Raw genomic sequence first — 18,305 nt, forward strand, 5'->3', positions numbered from 1 at the left:
CTGGATTTTATTCTTTAAGGGGTTACATACATCTAGAATGGTCGAAACAATCGATGTTTTTCCAGTAAAGAATTTGGAGAAGCTACAACCAGCAAAGGAAAGTCAATTCTGGGGCCCCGGAATCGCCGATTTTTTATAAATTCAAGGAGAAACATTCTTTCAGTTTAGCTGTACCTTAAACTTTAATCGTGGTTTTCTCGAAACTACGTTTTGTAAATCGGTGCCAACGTTATTTCAAAAACTACTCAACCGATTTCAATGAAACTTGGCACGAATATTTCTCACATCAATATCTAGCCTTTATCATACGGATTTTTATGTAATAGCCGTAGTTTGGTTTCAATCATTAAAAAACCGATGAAATTCGTCCGAGAAATTGCGTTACGAGGTTGAATTAAAGTTCAAACATACTTTTTCTTTTAAAAAATAGCGTATGATAAATGCTAATTTCTTTTACATACTTTAAGAGACATTTTTCTTTTTTTCGTTTGGATGACACCCAGAGGAGATATTTCAGGCACCGCCAACTCCTTACGTGACGACCCTGCTCTGTTCAACAGCAGCTGCACGGCGAACAACATGAATTATCGTCATTTTTTTTTGTAAAATACTCTTTAAATTATAAGCTTTCAAGTGCACATTCCGATTTTTGATTAAAAAAATTACTTATAGGTAAAAAAAGTCCCCTTTGTTTACGGTCCTAGGTGTACATCAGTGCCGTCTTATCGTTCTCTAAATAATTCTAAATTAAATGAAATCAAAAATACCGCGCTACCACGCGAAGTGAATAAGTATTAAAACAATAAAAGAAATAGGATTAAACGTGGGGTATATTGTACCACTCTTGAAATACAAGAAAAAAATCTTCGTCGTTTGTTTATTTCATTTGTTTACATAAATATTTCGCAGTGAATTTGGCGGCTTCAGAATTGCTGGCGGTTGAAATTTCGGACGACTGGACCATCGGAAATAAAAAAACCAAACGTATTTCTAATTCGCAGGATTATAGTTATCTCGCTTTCCACGGAAGAACAATTTTCGACGAAAATTATTAGAATGGGAGTCGGTCGACTTAATAGATACAAAATCTGTGAAAATATTAAAAAGTCTTAAGATATTTATGCAAATTAAAAACACGTTTGGTTCCTTTATTTCCGATGACCCAGTCGTCCGAAATTTCAACCGCCAGCAATTCTGAAAGCGTCAACTTCGCCGCGAAGTATTTAAGTAAACAAGCAAAATAAACAAACAACAAAGATATTTTCTTGTATTTCAAGAGTGGTGCAATAAACCCCCCGAAATTCGAAACCGTTAACTGTGTATTTCATTATAAAAACCATCCCCGAAAAGTGGCGGATTTTTCGACCGACAGGGGTAGAACGTCCCCTTAAACACATTTGTATCCCTTCAACTCTCTGCCCCAAGATTAAATCCTGCGTGCGCCACTGGCAGCCGCAATTTCCACCAGAGCGTCGGAATCGAACTAGCTGACTGTGCGAGGACCAAAGTATGGTTAACAAAATGCGTAGCGAATGTCGAATTCTACTCGAAACTGCGCGCTTATACATTCGCAAGGAATCATCCTTTACCCTGCCCTACTATCAATCTCCCCTCGCAGCCACTCTACCCACCGGCGATTGTGAAATAGTGAACGCTGCGTTCCGTTCTCTGATCCCCACCATCACGCTCTCAGCATTATTGTTACTAGCAGCGGGGATAGCTTCCAGGCGAAGCTGCTTCTGGTACTCGGGATCCTCGTGAGGAGGCCTGGCCATGTCGCGGTGCGACATCGTCGGCGGGGAGCTCATATGATCCACAGCGACTTCCTGATAATAGAACTCCTCCTCGTGGTCGGACATGTCATCGTCCTCCTCGTTGTCGTAGCCCTTCGACTTCTTCGGCCTGCAAAACGTCACCCCGTGTCAAATCTGCCGTCCACCCACGCAGGCGGCGCGCAAGATCGCGCGCGTCCCTTCGCGAGCCGGGGGAAGGAGGCCGCGAAGTTATCTTATCGCTCGGTTCAAGGTTAATCGGCGCACGACCTCGCAAACGGCCCCGGATTTTCGCGGGACTTGTTGCGCCTCGCCACTTACCCCAAGTGTGATTGGCGCACGTGCTCCTCGATAAGCGCGACGGTCGCTTTGATCTCCAGGCAGCCTGGCCAAGTGCATTTGAACACCACCGCCGCGTTCGCCTGAAAGCATAGGTAACGCTGAGGACGGCGAAACGACGGTTACGGTTACATCAGCCGGGGGACGGGTCAACGCACGAGCCTCGCGGGCGCCCCTCGTTTTTCCCCGTCCCGGTCGACGGAAGCGCGGCAAAAAGTGGATTTCGAGGCGGATCGAGCCGGCCCCGCCGTCGGCGGGGCAGCTTCGATTGCCGGCAATGATTTCGGCAAATAACATCGGCCCTTTGAGGGCGCCTCACGGCTGGACGATCGACGCGCCCTGGCGTGAATCGTCCGTACGCAAGCGGCACTCGCGCTCCCGCCAAAGGGGAAATCGATGCGCGGGGGCTAGCCTGCGCGTTTCTTTGTTTATATGCCCGGATAGTGCGGCGCGGAGCTGTCGCGATCACGTGCTATTGATCCAGGAACGATAGGACGCTGCTAGCCACCACGAGGCCGACCGCGATCGGGCTTTCGAAATCCATCGCGGTGCGTGCGCAACGGGCTAGCCACATTGCTTCGACGATTTTCTTCTCAAAGGACTAAGAACGTATCTCCTATCTAGTGTTCCGTTGTTGTATTCCGTATTTTTCGTATTACTTTTATTTTATTAAATAACTTTGTACAAGTAACGGAAACTAAGACGATTACAGATAAATACTAGATTATAGATTCAGAACTAGATTCTCGTGTCCAGACTATTCGGACTGAAGTGCTCAAGTGCTTCTCACTGGAAGAATTGCGTGTAATATATATATATGTACGGTTTTCGGAAAGCTGAAAAGTGGGGGTTGTCCTGAGTTTAACGGTCGTTAAGGGGGTACACCCGTTTGAACCCTCGGAAAATGTATACATTTTGTGGATTTTTTTACAAGTCAACGGTTTGATGCAGATTTCCCGTTTTTTAACTATGTTTACATAGTATTATGAACTACTTATAAAAAAAGTTTCAGTTAAAAAACTATTGTTTTTCGGAAGTTACGAATACATGTCCGAAAGTCTCTCGATTTTAGACGGCTAAACGGTGGCCCTAAAAACTCGCGCTACGTTCAACCAATTTACTTCAAATTTTGCATGCAGAATCATAATAAGATTCCGCATCGTCCAACGAAGGCTTTTTTTATTTCGATTCCCCGTTTATTATTTATAAAGGAAAAAGGTGGATTTTTCTCTTAGAAAAATTTAACTTTACCTTTGATCTCTCACCATTTCTTTATTTTTCAAAATTTTCAAAATCGCCTTCGTTGGACGATGTGGAATTGTTGCATAGGTAATGGAGAATCTCTTCAAAAAGATTCAAAAGATGCGTTTGTCATTTAATATCCACAGATATGTATTTGATATGAATGACTTTTCGGAAAATATAACAGCAATCATGATTCTCCTGAAAATACTGGAAAATTTACGGGTCCCCAAAACGAAGAATTACCATTAATACCGTGCATCGGAATTTTTTTATTTAAAAATATTTATCAATAACTAAGTTAAAAAATTCAAAAGAATTTACTTATTATATTATATTATCTAGTATTTGAACGAAGGATTTTTTATCCGATGCTTAGTTTTCTTTTAATTGACGAGAATCAGGCACGATTTATGATAAAAATTAAAACTTTTACTTTAAACATCAGCCATTTTTTCCCAAATCAATATTTCGAAAAATCCTTCGTTCAAATGCTAGACAATACAATATAATAAGTAAATTCTTTTGAATTTTTTATTTTAGATGATCGACTTTCGAGCAGCAGTGGCCACCGCAGAAGCCTTTCTTTTAGAGAACCTTCGAGTGATGGACAATAACTTAGTTATTGCTAAATATTTTTAAATAAAAAAATTCCGATGCACGCTGCTAGATGCAATCCTCAAAAGGAAAAAAGATTTTTTGAGAAACGTGCTATAGCTTTCGAGTAAAAAATTCCCAAAGACCACCCTTTTTCAGCCTTCTGCCTGAGCCTGACCCCTTAAGTAACTAAGGCTCCGGGCTGATTGTAAATCTCAGTTAGGTTGAAAAACCTTCATTTTCTTAATTCGTCGATTTTTCTCAAAATGATAGCCACGTAGTTGGAAGTCGAGGTAACTTCCTGGAAGAACGGCAGCGGTTAATTGAGAAAGTGTGGTGGGTAGGTTCGAAAGGTTTATTAAGGTCCACCGTGCTGGAGAAACAGTTTTTCACGGTGGCATTAGTGCGTCTGACGTTGGAATTGAACAGTGATAAGGGGAGCCTGTGCGTTAGCGCTGTGAAAGTACGAATGTTACCTCTAAGGATGCTCGCCTCTCGTACGCCACGGCGTACACGTGTAAAGGGGAGGCTAAACAACGAAATTACCGCAGTCGTAAATGTCTCGCCGGTAAGCAGCTGCGCGGCAACACAATGGGCGCGCAAGAGTATGCAATTGAGGGGAAAGTAAGTTTTGCGCTGATCCGAAGTGATATACGACGGGAGATTTTATAGCCGCGGATAAGCATTGTAGATCTGGTAGCTGTTGGCGCAAGATTAATGGATTGGGAAATCTGTGCCATTAACAACTGCTATATAAAAACCGAGCCGACACGAGTCGCATCGAAATACACAGTGCCGAAGACTGAAACCAGGACGCTGCTCCGTTGAAGTTTAAGAACCGATACCGCTGGAAAGAGCCACAAGTGCGGTTCCACAGCGACGCGAGTCCCTCCATCCGCGCGTGAGTCACGGAAAACGCCTATACGGACAGTTCCCATAACGCCCGGAGTTTTCCAGGTAGCTTCGTGACAGGAAAAACGGTTGTCCCCGCGAAAAATCGTTCGCTTGTTCAAGGATCTTTTTACCCGTGACATCACCTCTGGAACGGTACAACGCGGGCAGCGGCGTACGGCGTAGCATAGGCATTACCGAGGTCACAGACCTTCTATGCCGGTTGGCAGGCAATGCTCTCCCTTTGCTTTGCCTTGCCTGGCTTGCCTGCCTTGCCTCCAACGAGTCAGCCCGCGCGCCCGCGATCCTTTTCCCTCTCGCCGTGCCGGCTTTCGAGCTGCGTTCGGTTACGTTCGTTCGTAATCGTGGATACGGACCGCCCTCGGCCAACTCGATCTACCATCGCGGCCTGCTGAACAGTCGCAGCCGGGCTCTCTCTTAAAATATCTGAAATCGACAGGTAGGCGGATCTCGATGGAAGAGCAAAAAGAGATTCTAAATTGGAGTAGACTGCTTCGTTAACAGGTTGCACCGGCGGCGTGCGCGCGCGAGCGCGCGGTACAATGCCGAGCGCCGCGATTGGTCACGCTCTGTCCCATTGGCAAGACGGTGAAAAAACGAACAAGCCGCGATCGAGAAGAAAGAGAGATGTAAATCTCCCGAGGAGAAGACGATCTCGTGCGGTGTTTCGAGCTGGCCAGGGATGAGTAAGCGGACAGGGTTGCCGTGTGCTAGAGTCGTCCGTGGGTGCAACGGATACGATGTTGCCGGCAGTCTGGATGGCTATCCTAGGATCGAGGAAAGAATCGACTTTCGGGGACTTCCCGCTACTTCCCGCGGAATCGGACACTTCCCCCCGCCCCGTTCGTTGGTTAATGGCTCGTGTGCACGGACCTGAGTGCTATTTGGCGAAAGTAGTGACGGGTTCGAACCGCTCGCGAGTATTTTTGTTTGAACGCAAACTACCGAAGTTTCTTGGTCAACTGGAATTTATGCGATGGATCGATTGATAGTAATGGATTCGAAGCGTTCGTGTGGAAAAATGTTGCCAAGATTCTGTTTTAAGGGGTCGCGAATTTCTTACGGTTTCTTACAAGAGGGGGAGTCAGGTAGCGTCTTACGTAATATTGTTTGACCTAGTTTTAAATGAATATAAATTCTATCATTAGTGATCCAGAAAAGTAGTTTTAGTTTCAATTTCCCCAAACCAAGTTAAATGAATTATTATATAAACCTTTAAAAGAATTTTAATAACTAAAAAAATTAAGTGTAAAAAATATTACGTAAGGAGGGGGTTGGAATGTCAAATCTTACGAATTCTTATACTGGGGGGAGGGGGTAAGAATTCGTAAAAATTACCCTTGCGTAATTTAAGGATGGCCCCTAGCTGCGAGCTCGTTTGCGCTACCATTCTGTCTTCCCTTAGTTCATCACACGTCCTACAGGAAACGGAGCACGCACGGGACATTCCATGAAAACTCGGACAGATTTCGGAGTAAGTTTTCGTAGATTGCTGAAATTTCAATATGTTGTAGTCTTTAGTGATATTTAAACGCGTCTCAAAAGATTTTTCGAAATTTTGAGAAATGACGATTTTACAGCTGTTTGAAGTTAAATGCTAACTTTTTTTCAATACATTATAGATATGGAAGTAGTAAACGGATGGAGATGAGCTTTACGGTGGTTATAGAGACATTGAAGTTTTAAGAAAAAATTATTTCAGTTTAAAAAAAAAATTGAACCATTTTTGTGCAATTATTTTAAACAAATGCAAAAATCTAAAAGAAGAGAATATAGTTCTATCCTTCCCCTTGATGGAAAATTTTTCAAAAATATGGACATTTTAAAATTGGCCCAGTAAAAATTGCCGAAAGTTGACGCTGCGTCGCCCAGCACCGCGTCAAGCGGCTACACCTAATATTCTTATACAGGATTCTCGAAAATGGTAAGTATTTGCAAAAAACTGAAGGAGGAAAACTCTTACTGTTTTTTATGTTCAACATAATACGGTATCTCAAGTTTTGGAGTTTGCAATATTTTCCTTGAAACGAGGGTGACTTTCAGTTTTTTAAATGGAATGCTATATATTTGATTACCAAATATGAAGGCGACTGTTAAGACAAATTCAACCATATGGTATACTATGACCTTCAAGGCCACACAAGTGTAGGAATGAAAGAAAGAAACTCAATCTACCAGATAGATAGTTCAATATATTTTGAATTTGTCTTGACAGTTGCTTTCATATTGGGTAATCAAATATATAGCATTCCATTTAAAAAACTGAAAGTAACCCTCGTTTCAAGGAAAATATTGCGAACACCAAAAATTGAAATACTGTGTTATGTTGGATATAAAAAACAGTAAGAGTTTTCCTCCTTCAGTTTTTTTCAAATACTTACCATTTTCGAGAATCCTGTATAAGAATATCAGGTGTAGCCGCTTGGCCGCTGCGAGTACCGCGGTGCTGGGCGACGCAGCGTCAACTTTCGGCAATTTTTACAGGGCCAATTTTAAAATGTCCATATTTTTTAAATTTTCTCCATCAAGGGGAAGGATAGAACTATATTCTCCTTTTCAGACTTTTAAAATCCGCTCCCGATGTTAAAAACCTGCAATTGTTTAAAATAATTGCACAAAAATGGTTCAAATTTTTTTTTTAAACTGAAATAATTTTTTCTTAAGACTTCAATGTCTTCTCTATAAGCACCGTAAAGCTCATCTCCATCCGCTTCCTACTTCCATAGCTACAATGCATTGTAAAAAAGTTAGCACTTAACTTGAAACAGCTGTAAAATCGTAATTTTCGAAAATTTTCAAAAATCCTTTGAGGTACGTTTAAATATCGCTAAAGACTACAACATATTGAAATTTCAGCAATCTACGAAAACTTACTCCGAAATCTGTCCGAGTTCGCATGGAATGTCCAGCACGAGCGTGCACGCCCTCTGGAATCTAACGTCCGTCTATCAAGTCACGCATGCACGTCTGGCGTCTGTTTCGGGCGCAGCCTCGAATCGCTTATAATTAGACCCGTGCATGCGATGATCCACGCCAAACCGACCCGCGGCACGCCGCTCGGCGAATGAAAATTCCAAGCAAGGTCCCTCTTTCTCCGTGCGCCGGGTGTGTTTGTTTCGCCTCGCACCGTGGCGGCTACCGTGCACGCGCCGCGCTATGGCATCGAATCGAGCATTCACCGCCGAGGTGAACGCAACCAGCGCGACACAGCCACGAAAATCGATCCGAAGCTAGTCGCGCCGCGACGACTTGCTTTCCACCGGTGGCTCTCGCTTTCTCCGCGCGTCTCTAGTCACGCTGGGCTTCCTTGGAAACGATCGTTAGACCGTTTCTCGATCATTATTATCGCGGCAGTAGCAGCGCCACAGCTCTACCCTTCTTTCCACGCATTCACACGAACCACTACATTTTGCAATATGTTCCTTTTCCAGTATCTGTTCTATAATAAAGCTATTACTATTGTTATTACCATAACATTATCCTATCATTGCATTCCCATTATTGAAATACCAATATCGATAGTTCAGATACGATTTTCGACCTAACTATCTATCCATCGATCCGTCCCGCGGATTCTAACCTCAATTTTACGCAAAATGCGTCGCAGCGAGTCGACGAACGCATCTTCCCCTGTGCTACCGCTCCGTATCGTCGCCTCGCGCGCCCACCGACGTGCGGCTGTGTACGATCCTTGACGTCACGCTATAATTCGATGTCAATTCCCATTTTGGAATCGCATCGTCACTTCTACACACGCCGGGCGGCTTTCACGGAGAGAGCCGGTCGGATGTGGCCGCGCGGGAACCCCCTGGGTGAAAGAGGACCAAGCGCGCAGGAGGGCGGGCAAAGAAGAGGGAAAGAAAGAGAGGAGAGGACTTCTCGGTCGGCAAGAGAAGTGGGGAGGCGAGGGTAACGCCCGGGAAACCAAAACAAACCAGGCTTCTGTGTGTTGGCGCGTCGATCCGTGGCGTGTGGTGAGGGTCGGACGTTGACCCTTTTCAGAGCAACACACAAACGCTTTACGCACCAACACACGGCGCATATACGGGGTGGCGAGAGAGGAAAAAATCTATGGGTTTGTTATGGGGGGATATCGCGGCGGCGAGGGCCGAGCAGATGTCACGGGAGTGACGGCCGACGGGGAGATTAGAAAGTTTTTAGAGCAACAGATAAGGGACCCCGGTAATAGCTGGACTCACCGGGCAACGAAATGACGCAGCGAAAAAACCCATAACGATCCGCAGGCGATTTTCAGCCGCGCGTATTTTATGCTCCTCCCCCCCTTAACCCGGTAGTAAACCGCAGAAATTATTGCGCGCTTATTATTTCGCGCTTTAACGTTACCACCTTGAGTGACGCGCGTCTGCGGGCAGGGGCCCGGCCTGCTACTATTATTTTCGAACGCCAGGCTCGGGGAGGCGGTCCGTTGATACGGGCAGACAAAAAGTCACGGGCCGGCGGTGTAGTTCTGGCATTGTTCGGCGTCGTTAACCCGTAGAAATTGAAACGCCGCAAAACTCTACGGACACAGAGAAACACGCTGGAACTCGCGCGATTCGGCGCAATTTCCAAGCAAGAACAGGGGTCGACGACACAGGGAACAGAGAAAGAGAATCGCTCCGAGCACGTGAGAGGAGGGAGGAGAACGGTTGAACATCCGTGAGTCACGATGTAACTGCGTCAGGATATTCAACTGTTTTTAATCCGCGGCCGATCGCGGCGAAGGGGCGCCACGAAAATTCTGTCCCAGCAAGAAGAGAGGAGCAAATTCATCGTAATTCATTACTGCCCAATTACCGGGACTTTCTATCACCCGTACGGTGGTTTCCCTCCGCTCGAGATACAAGCGATAAATCCCGATTTACCGGCGTGATCGCCGCCATTACGAAGGTCAGCGCCACCAGCGTGAACGCGATGAAACGATGGTTGCCTGGCCCCGGCAGCGGGGCAGAGAGCGACGCACCGAAGGAGAAGGACAGACTGATGTGCTCGAGAGCAAGAGCGCAGGAGGGAAGAGTCGCGCATGCGCGGAGACGTTGTTTACGTCTCCGTTCGGCGGCGTGCGTCCCTCGCGGCGCCTTCACGAAACAACAGAGGACGCTAGCTCACCGGCCGGCGGATCAACCGTGATACAATTCACATTTCGATCGAATGTATCGCTGGGTTTCGAACGAACGATTAATGAAAGCTGCTCGAATCTCTAGCCCTGTTCATTTCCGAACAAGTTCGAGTAGTTTCGCGGCACTATTCGAGGCCACGAGACTTTGAACGCCTCGAGGAATGTTGGGAGTAAGAAACGTTTAAAAAGTCCCTGCACAGAGGCATCGAAATATCTAAAGAGATGATCGCCGCGGGCGAGCTGGCCAACAAAGGAGATAATGAGCGAACACGAAAGACACAAGATAGGATAAAGCGGCGAGATACGAGACGCAAATTGCCGGGTCGCTTGCTCTTCCTGCTTATCGTCTTATCGTTGACTTTGACTTTGACTCGGAGTACATTCCACCGTGCGGTAAAAACCGACCGGTTACCTTGTTCGCTCGTTCTTCCGCGATACGCGCGCGCGCGCGCGCGCGCGCGCCGGTTTCTTTTCCGTCGCCAGCCGCGGGTATCTGAGAATTCGAGGAGAAAACGCGGGGGCTGATTAAATAACCACCGACACCGCTCCACCGCGGAGCCTTCCATTTTTTTTTTTTTTTCTTTCACACGTGTCTACGGGAAGTGCCGCGCATTAGCATAATAACTTATGATTCCACTTTCAAACGGGGATTAATTATGCCCCTAATTACACTAATTTAATGCGCAGTTGCACTTTCGTGCCGGCGCTGGTATTGCTTGTAATCGATCGAGGAAGACAGAGGAGGGTGGACTGTCGGCGGGGGAGTAATTGAAACGGAGAATCGAGTCGATCGTTCTCCCGCGGTACAGAGCAATGCCGGCAATAATGCTCGAGTGACTTCGCCGTGAAATAAAACAGAGGGACGGAGGAATTTGCAATTTCAATGCTACTCAATTACGCGTAGCTTTGAACGACCTATGACTACCACAATGACGGCAAGAGATGCAAAGTCGCTAGAAATTCCAGAAAATAGCAACGAGGAAGATGACAGCCTCCTACGCACACACTTCCCACAATGCATTTTCTCGAGTAGCACGCAAGAAACAACCCGACCACTGTGACTTCCATTCGTCCTCTCACCTTCGCGCTGCTAATATATCACGCGGACCGATCGCCTCTACTGGAACGTTCCCCATTTTTTCAAAAATTCACTCTCCTTTAAATTCCAAAGAATCGGGCGCGTACGAACGCTGTCGTCACTCGCCACAGTCCCTGGCTGCTTCCAGGATCAACGAGCACCCGAAACCGGCACGCGGTACCGTTACAGGCGGGAGACACGGTTTTCGGTGACGAGATGAGCCGATCGTCGTTCATTCTTAATTGCCGCAACGGGCCCACGGTGAAACGTGCTCGTCGACCGTGCCACCTCTGCTCGGGTCACGTATGAAAACGTTTCGAAACGCGGCGAGCCGGTCGCATGCATTACGCGCGCTTTTTTTTCAGGTGGCTGTCAGCGGTGACGGACTGTTACCGTTCACCGATTCTCGAGCAGGCCAGCGAAAGAGCGAGCGATTGTTCGCCGTCGCACTGTGGGGAAATTTTGCGATTTTATGGCCGAAACTACAGAAATGAAAATTTTCAATTTTACAAATTTAATACGAATGTCAATTGAAGAACTATATCCATTTTCGTGGTCGAAATCTGTAAACGTATTTTTAATATATCAAATTCGGCAGTTTTACGCTCTAATATATGAGAAACTAAATTATCCGAGAAACAGCACTTACAAAAATTACGAGGGTTAAGATTTTTTTAGTATTTACATTTATACACTTTTTTACAAACAATAATACAAACAATCAAATATATTTGAAATTTTTTAACATGTATTGCGTAATCACTTGATATTACTTGTAAAATAACGTGAAATCTATTAATACAAACAATCAAACAGAGGATAAGAACTAAATTAAATTGTTTAAAAAAGAATAAAAAAAAGTTTGTAATGTATAACATGTGAACCAGTCTCGGGCACAGTTATTTCGTATGTTAGACAAGACACACTGGATCGTGTTTAAAAAAATGCAAATAGTCCAGCGTAAAATAGAAATAAAAATCATTGCAGGATAACTATTTTATGCGTTGAAAATTGATTCTTACATGAAAAGGTTATTTCTAAAACACTGCTTTAAAAATTGTATAAATTACGTATTAGAAACCGAAGCATAATTATTTTCAGGACAAAAAGATATCTGACGCACCACCAGGAATTGAATGCATTCCTTGAAATTATTTTCAGATCTTTGGATAACACGATATAAGTGTTTGAAGCAACTTGAAACTCTGGATTAATTCTTTGCGATTAATTCTTTGCGAAACATTTGAGAGTCCACACGAGCTGTGTATCAAAACATTTAACAGTAAAATTGGTGGCATTTGATACTCGTATTACTTCTTCAATTGACATTTGCATTAATATCGTCGAATTGAAAAATTTATTTTCGTGGTTTTGGCCAGAAACTCGCGAAATTTCCCCACTGTGCGTCGTATCGAACAAGGATGCTCCTCAAGGCCAGCCCCGTTTCTGCAAAGAGTGAAATATTTATTCGAGCTCTTATCGTGAGAGGCTCACTTGTTATTGCCAAACTGGACGGCACCGTCTGCCGTCTGCTATCGGACGGTGGATGGTTCAACATCCAATCTGAGGTCGTGCGCAGCTCGTCCCGCGAGAGACAGAAAATTCGATGGGAATGCTGCATATTAACCCTCGAGTGACGAGCGGCCCGATGAACTGCGCAGGAGTCGAGGCCTGGGTCTGTTTTGACCCGTCGCACCACGCGCATATAATTCTTCTTTTCCATTCCGCGAGTTCTCTGTATTCATTGTCACGGCGGCGTTACGCGCGGGTCTAAAAAGACCCAGTCCAAGGGACAACCCTTTGAGGATCGCTAAGTATTAAGTCTCGGAGTCGATGGATTCTCGCACGTGCGAACGCTTTTTTTATGAATCCAAAGACTGTCGAAATGACGGAAGAGGTGATAATCCGATGAAGCAACGTCTGGCGGAGTGGAGGGCTTCTTACAGCTTCTCGATTTAGCGGTGCTAATCGTTTTAGTGTGTAAAATTATTGTTGTCATAGAAGAGCTCGTTTTTATCTTTTTAATTTTGGTAGTTACATACGGGTAATGCGACGAGTCACGCAACATCCATGTCCATAAGTTTGCGCAGTCTGCCAGCTAAAGAAGCCGCCGGCAAGCATTTGTATTTCGACGTTAATCTTTCTTTGGAAACTAGATTTAGAAATTGTCTTCGCGAAATTCAGAAGATCAACACTCCTGCAAGCTTTACCTATATTTTCAAGCACAGTGACAACGCACTGTCCCATTTTAAATTCTATACTCAAGCAGGAACAACGTCACCAGCAAGTGAAACAATGATGTTTCACCTCTGCCCCGTGGACTGATTAAAATCGACCGATTAAAGAGACGACGAGGTACTTGAACATCGAGTCCTCCATAGTCACGAACGTAAAATGACTCGTACGGTCTCTTCGCTGCCCTATACCGCGGCTAGAGCCTCAATTGTCCTCGCTTCCTGTACATGGCTCTCGAATCCGACATTCAGCTCACTCCTACAACTGCATTAACGCTGCACGCGATTCTTGGGACTCGCGTGAAAACAAGCTCGATCTCGTTCCGGCGAGATAAAACGGGAGGGTGGCAAGCAGCACTTGGGAAAATAAAATTCGGCTGCACGGTTAGACGTCTGCGTCTGTTGCACCGTGTTTGCTCGCTGCCACCTGCGAACAGGAGCGCATTTGGGGATTTGGTGCCCCCAGTAATTTGGGGCCGCTAGAATATTTTCTTTAAAAGAGTTGTGACAATTTCAAAATTAGTCGAATGTGGCAACTCACATATGAGTTGTTGAAAAAGGGGATTGTTTTTAAAGTTGTCGCAAGCTTCTGTGTTTAACCCTTTTTCAATTTCTTGCGCTCAAAATTTGCCGCTTCCTAAATTTGATGCTCCTCAAAATTGTATGCTCCTTAAAATTGTATGCTCCCCAAAATTGTATGCACCACAGAATTTTGAAGCTCCCCAAAAGTTGCCGCTCTCCAAAATTGAATGCTTCCCAAAATTTGATAATCCCTAAAATTCTCCGCTCCCAAAATTCTCCGCTCCCAAAATTTGATACTCTCCAAAATTCTCCGCTCCCAAAATTTGATACTCCCCAAAAATCTCCGCTCCCAAAATTACATACTCCCCAAAATTCTCCGCTCCCAAAATTTGATACTCCCCAAAATTCTCCGCTCCCAAAATTTGATACTCCCCAAAATTCTCCGCTCCCAAAATTTGATACTTCCTAAAATTCTCCGCTCCCAAAATTTGATACTCCCCAAAATTCTCCGCTCCCAAAATTTGATACTCCCAAAAATACTCCGCTCCCAAAATTTGATACTCCCCAAAATTCTCCGTTCCCAAAAATTTTGAAGCTCCCCCAAATTTGATACTCCCTAAAATTCTCCGCTCCCAAAATTTGATACTCCCAAAAATTCTCCGCTCCCAAAATTTGATACTCCCCAAAATTCTCCGCTCCCAAAATTTGATACTCCCCAAAATTCTCCGTTCCCAAAAATTTTGAAGCTCCCCCAAATTTGATACTCCCTAAAATTCTCCGCTCCCAAAATTTGATACTCCCAAAAATTCTCCGCTCCCAAAATTTGATACTCCCCAAAATTCTCCGCTCCCAAAATTTGATACTCCCAAAAATTCTCCGCTCCCAAAATTTGATACTCCCCAAAATTCTCCGCTCCCAAAATTTGATACTCCCAAAAATTCTCCGCTCCCAAAATTCGATACTCCCCAAAATTCTCCGCTCCCAAAATTTGATACTCCCCAAAATTCTCCGCTCCCAAAATTTGATACTCCCCAAAATTCTCCGCTCCCAAAATTTGATACTCCCCAAAATTCTCCGCTCCCAAAAATTTTCAAGCTCCCCAAATGTTGGCGCCCTCCAAAATTGGATGCTTCCCAAAATTCCCCGCTCCCAAAAATTTTGAAGCTCCTCAAAATTTGGGGCTCCCCAAAACTCTCCGCTCCCTAAAATTTGATGCACCTCAAAATTCGCATCCCTATAAAATTTGACGCTACCCAAAATTGTGCCGCCCTAGGCTGCAGCCTACTACTTAGCCTACCCCCAAATCCGCCCCTGCCAGTGAATTTGTCTCCGCGTGTTTTCGAAACTTTGGTACAGACCCCCCAGCGCGGGTCCATGTTCCTTGATTAATCACGAATTAAACTGTTCGTCGGCCCGCGAACGAGAAGGAAACGGCTGTTGTATTCAAATTCGCGATTTATCGTGCAGCGAACGATAAGACAAACGACGCATCCTTATCGGCGGGCAATGTTGACTTGCACGGTCCCGTTGATTTCAATCAGTTTCGCATCAAATTCTCCGTTTGCCTCGCGCAAACATCCTTCTATATATACATCCACGTAAAAAGATGTGTCTTTATCTTCGCGCGAACAATGCGCACATCGGTGGCGAAACGTTAGTACGATCGTGTCTGGTGTTTTTTTTAGCGCGCTCGAGATAAAAGCGATCTCCTTCGCGACAGGTCTAGCTGCTGTTCCCTGGAGCGATCGAATTCGGGTGGCCAGTCGAGCGGCGGATTACAAGAGACAGCGCCGGAGAGAATCAAGGTCGCTTTCGCAAATTTTAAAAGGGGGTGGTGCCGAACGAGTTCCCAGCTGGCCAATCGGTTACACCGAATGGTCGAGGCGAAGAGAAAGGATACTGTTCGAGGATAACGTTACCCTAGGGCAGGACTACTTTGCAATTTAATCACGGAATGCCGAACGTTCGTTGGGATATTATGCGGAGTTCATTCGTTCATTGGTGCGCCGAGTGTACACCTTCCCTTTGATACTACGCAGCAGTCCATGATGCAAGAAATCGAGAACGCAGAGAAATATTCCCTCCATGTTTCATCACAGTCGAAAACTCTTGTAACATCTGTACCCTATTATACCCAAAAACACCCTTATATCTGTGGCGCACTGAGGATTTAATTTTGAAAGCAAATTCAATAAAAATTGATTCGAAGAATGAAATCCAGATTTGTTGGAGTTCAACGAGTCTCAGTGTTAGGACTAAGGGGCTGCGTTTCTCTTTTTCTGGAGAAGAGGGGCGAAGGGTCTTGACCGGGGCATAAGGTGACGACCGTAGCCAGTCTGAAAATTCTGACCAAACCGTGCAGATCGCGTTCCGTCTCTTAAAGTTTCTTTTTTCTTGTATACTTTTATATATAACCAACTAACATTAATACGTGGACACACTGTGTATTCTCTATCTATACAATAAACCATAGTTGTGTTTATAGTGTGACATTTATTTTCAACCTCTGCGGAGTAATTTCCAACAAGATTTCTATTCCTTTCTTTTCACAAAGTCCCTTCTTCTCTGCGCCGCTGCCTTACATCGCTCCAAACCATCCAAAAAGAAACGATTCTTCCCACTCGACATCCAGCGGCTCCCTCAATACAAGCTCGCCGCTCGCCGAGCGCTGCGCGCAAGTAAAAGTGCATCGCTGCGCAGTAGCCAGCCGACTTTCGTTTTCCATGCGCACAGCGACACCGCGGCTTGGAGACGGAGAATCGGGACCAGCTGCGGTCTCGAGGATCGCCAGGGGAAAACGATCGCCGATGGAGTGGAGACGAAAGAGCGATAGGCGAACGATCGACCCGCCGGCCAACGCTTCCGATCCTTTCTCGCGGCTGGTCACGTCGCGTTTCGCTTGGACAGCGGATCAGCTGGCAACAGATTTTGCCCAGGCCGAGCGTGACAACGATCGATCCCCGTGACGCTGTCAACGGCCTTGCCACGTAGCGCGGGCACACCGGTTCTCCTCGGCTTACCTGAAGTTGAGCAACACGCGGCTGGGCGCGGCCCCGTCATAGGACCAGTTTACAGTTACTCCCAGCGCAGAAGAAACCAACTGGCTATCCGCCGCCGCTTCAAAACTGGCGTCGAGGAGTGCGAGAGATCGGTGGATCCTCTGGAACCATTCGGCGCTGGATAAAACACCTCATGGCGGTGGTTGAATCGATATTGGGTGGTGGAGCTTGCACTCGATTTGTAGTAGTTGTCAATTCATGGATATTATTATTGTGACTTATATTTTGGGAGTTCCCCACCTAGTACCGGACCCTTAAGGTTTATTCTCAAGTGAGAAGAAAGGAATTTTTAATTGCTGTTTTTTTTGTCACGGTTCACGCGATATCAGGGCTTTGTAGCGTTTCAAACTTCAGAGATACAGCTAATGACTGGTATTAGCTGCCGTCCAGCGTTAAGGGGAGGTTCCGGTCTAAAAGTCGATTTCTTTTTTTTTTATTTCATTTTTCGAATGTTCAACCTTTTAGGAATACTTGGTTAAAAGGATTTGTTGAAATTCTCGAAGTTATAGGCATTTGAGTAGCGGCAAATGCATGGATAACACTCGGCACTCACGTAAAACTTTAAACGTGTTTTTCTCGAAACAGTGTTCTCAAAATCGGTGGGACCTGTATCTCCAAAAGTTATTATCCGATTCGACTGAAACTTTTTTTACTTTGAAGAATATACTTCTGGCTAGGAGAGAAACCAGAAAATATACAAAAAATTTAAAATTTATAATTTTCAAAGGCGTTGAAAGGATGAAAACTATAGGGAAAAAGTGATTTCAAACTTCAAGTGTCGTTATTTTCTAAAAAAATGTAATTTTTGTATTTTTTTTCTGCCCCTAGCCAGAAATATATTCTTCAAAATAAAAAAAGTTTCAGTCGAATCGGATAATTATTTTTGAAGATACAGATCCCACCGATTTGGATGAATTTTTTGACGCCTTGACTTTAACGACTCCCCAGCGCCGTCTGCAATGATTAATTATAAAACAAAAAATATATTTCTATAATTTAAGACATCCTTAATACAATGCAAAAAGTCCCATTAAATTGTATATAGTAGTTTTCCTTTAATTAATTCCTAAAGATCACCTATTTTTTGGGGCTCTAGACCGGAACCTCCCCTTAAGGGAACATCCTCTACTCCGTATGGAGCATTCGGTTATCGTGGCTCTGTCTTCCCGTTTCTTGCGATCGATAATTTATTTATTAGATCGCGTCGAGTTTTCCGCTTACTAAATTTCAGACTCCCTCGCACCTTTCATTTGCACACCGATTGACACAGCAAGAACCAGAGATATCGCGTGTGCCCGTTTTATTAACTGGGCAGACCGATGTCGAGATAAGGTACTTGGCCCCATTACTGGCCACGGTACAATATAATCGTCTGAGCGCTAGTAGCTTTCATTGACGCGCGAGGAAAGTTAGTACGGAGTTATTCGAGGA

The 18,305-nt window shown here is 44.9% G+C and overlaps 1 protein-coding gene across 4 annotated transcripts in view; it reads right to left on the minus strand.

Moving 5' to 3' along the window:
- Glut4ef (Glucose transporter 4 enhancer factor) overlaps nucleotides 1-18,305 on the minus strand; it is a 123,841-nt gene that overhangs the window by 13,088 nt on the left and 92,448 nt on the right. For 3 of the 4 annotated variants that reach the window (XM_076818818.1, XM_076818820.1, XM_076818821.1), the window contains exons 6-8: nucleotides 2,094-2,194; nucleotides 1,632-1,902; nucleotides 462-563 (exon numbers count right to left, since the gene is read on the minus strand). In XM_076818818.1, the coding sequence (XP_076674933.1) occupies nucleotides 462-563; nucleotides 1,632-1,902; nucleotides 2,094-2,194 (474 nt within the window). The remainder of the gene's footprint in view (nucleotides 1-461; nucleotides 564-1,631; nucleotides 1,903-2,093; nucleotides 2,195-18,305) is intronic. The other variant, XM_076818819.1, reaches the window with a different exon arrangement.

This window comes from Andrena cerasifolii, chromosome 8 (assembly GCF_050908995.1).
Source record: "Andrena cerasifolii isolate SP2316 chromosome 8, iyAndCera1_principal, whole genome shotgun sequence".
In the NCBI taxonomy this organism is placed as follows: domain Eukaryota; kingdom Metazoa; phylum Arthropoda; class Insecta; order Hymenoptera; family Andrenidae; genus Andrena; species Andrena cerasifolii.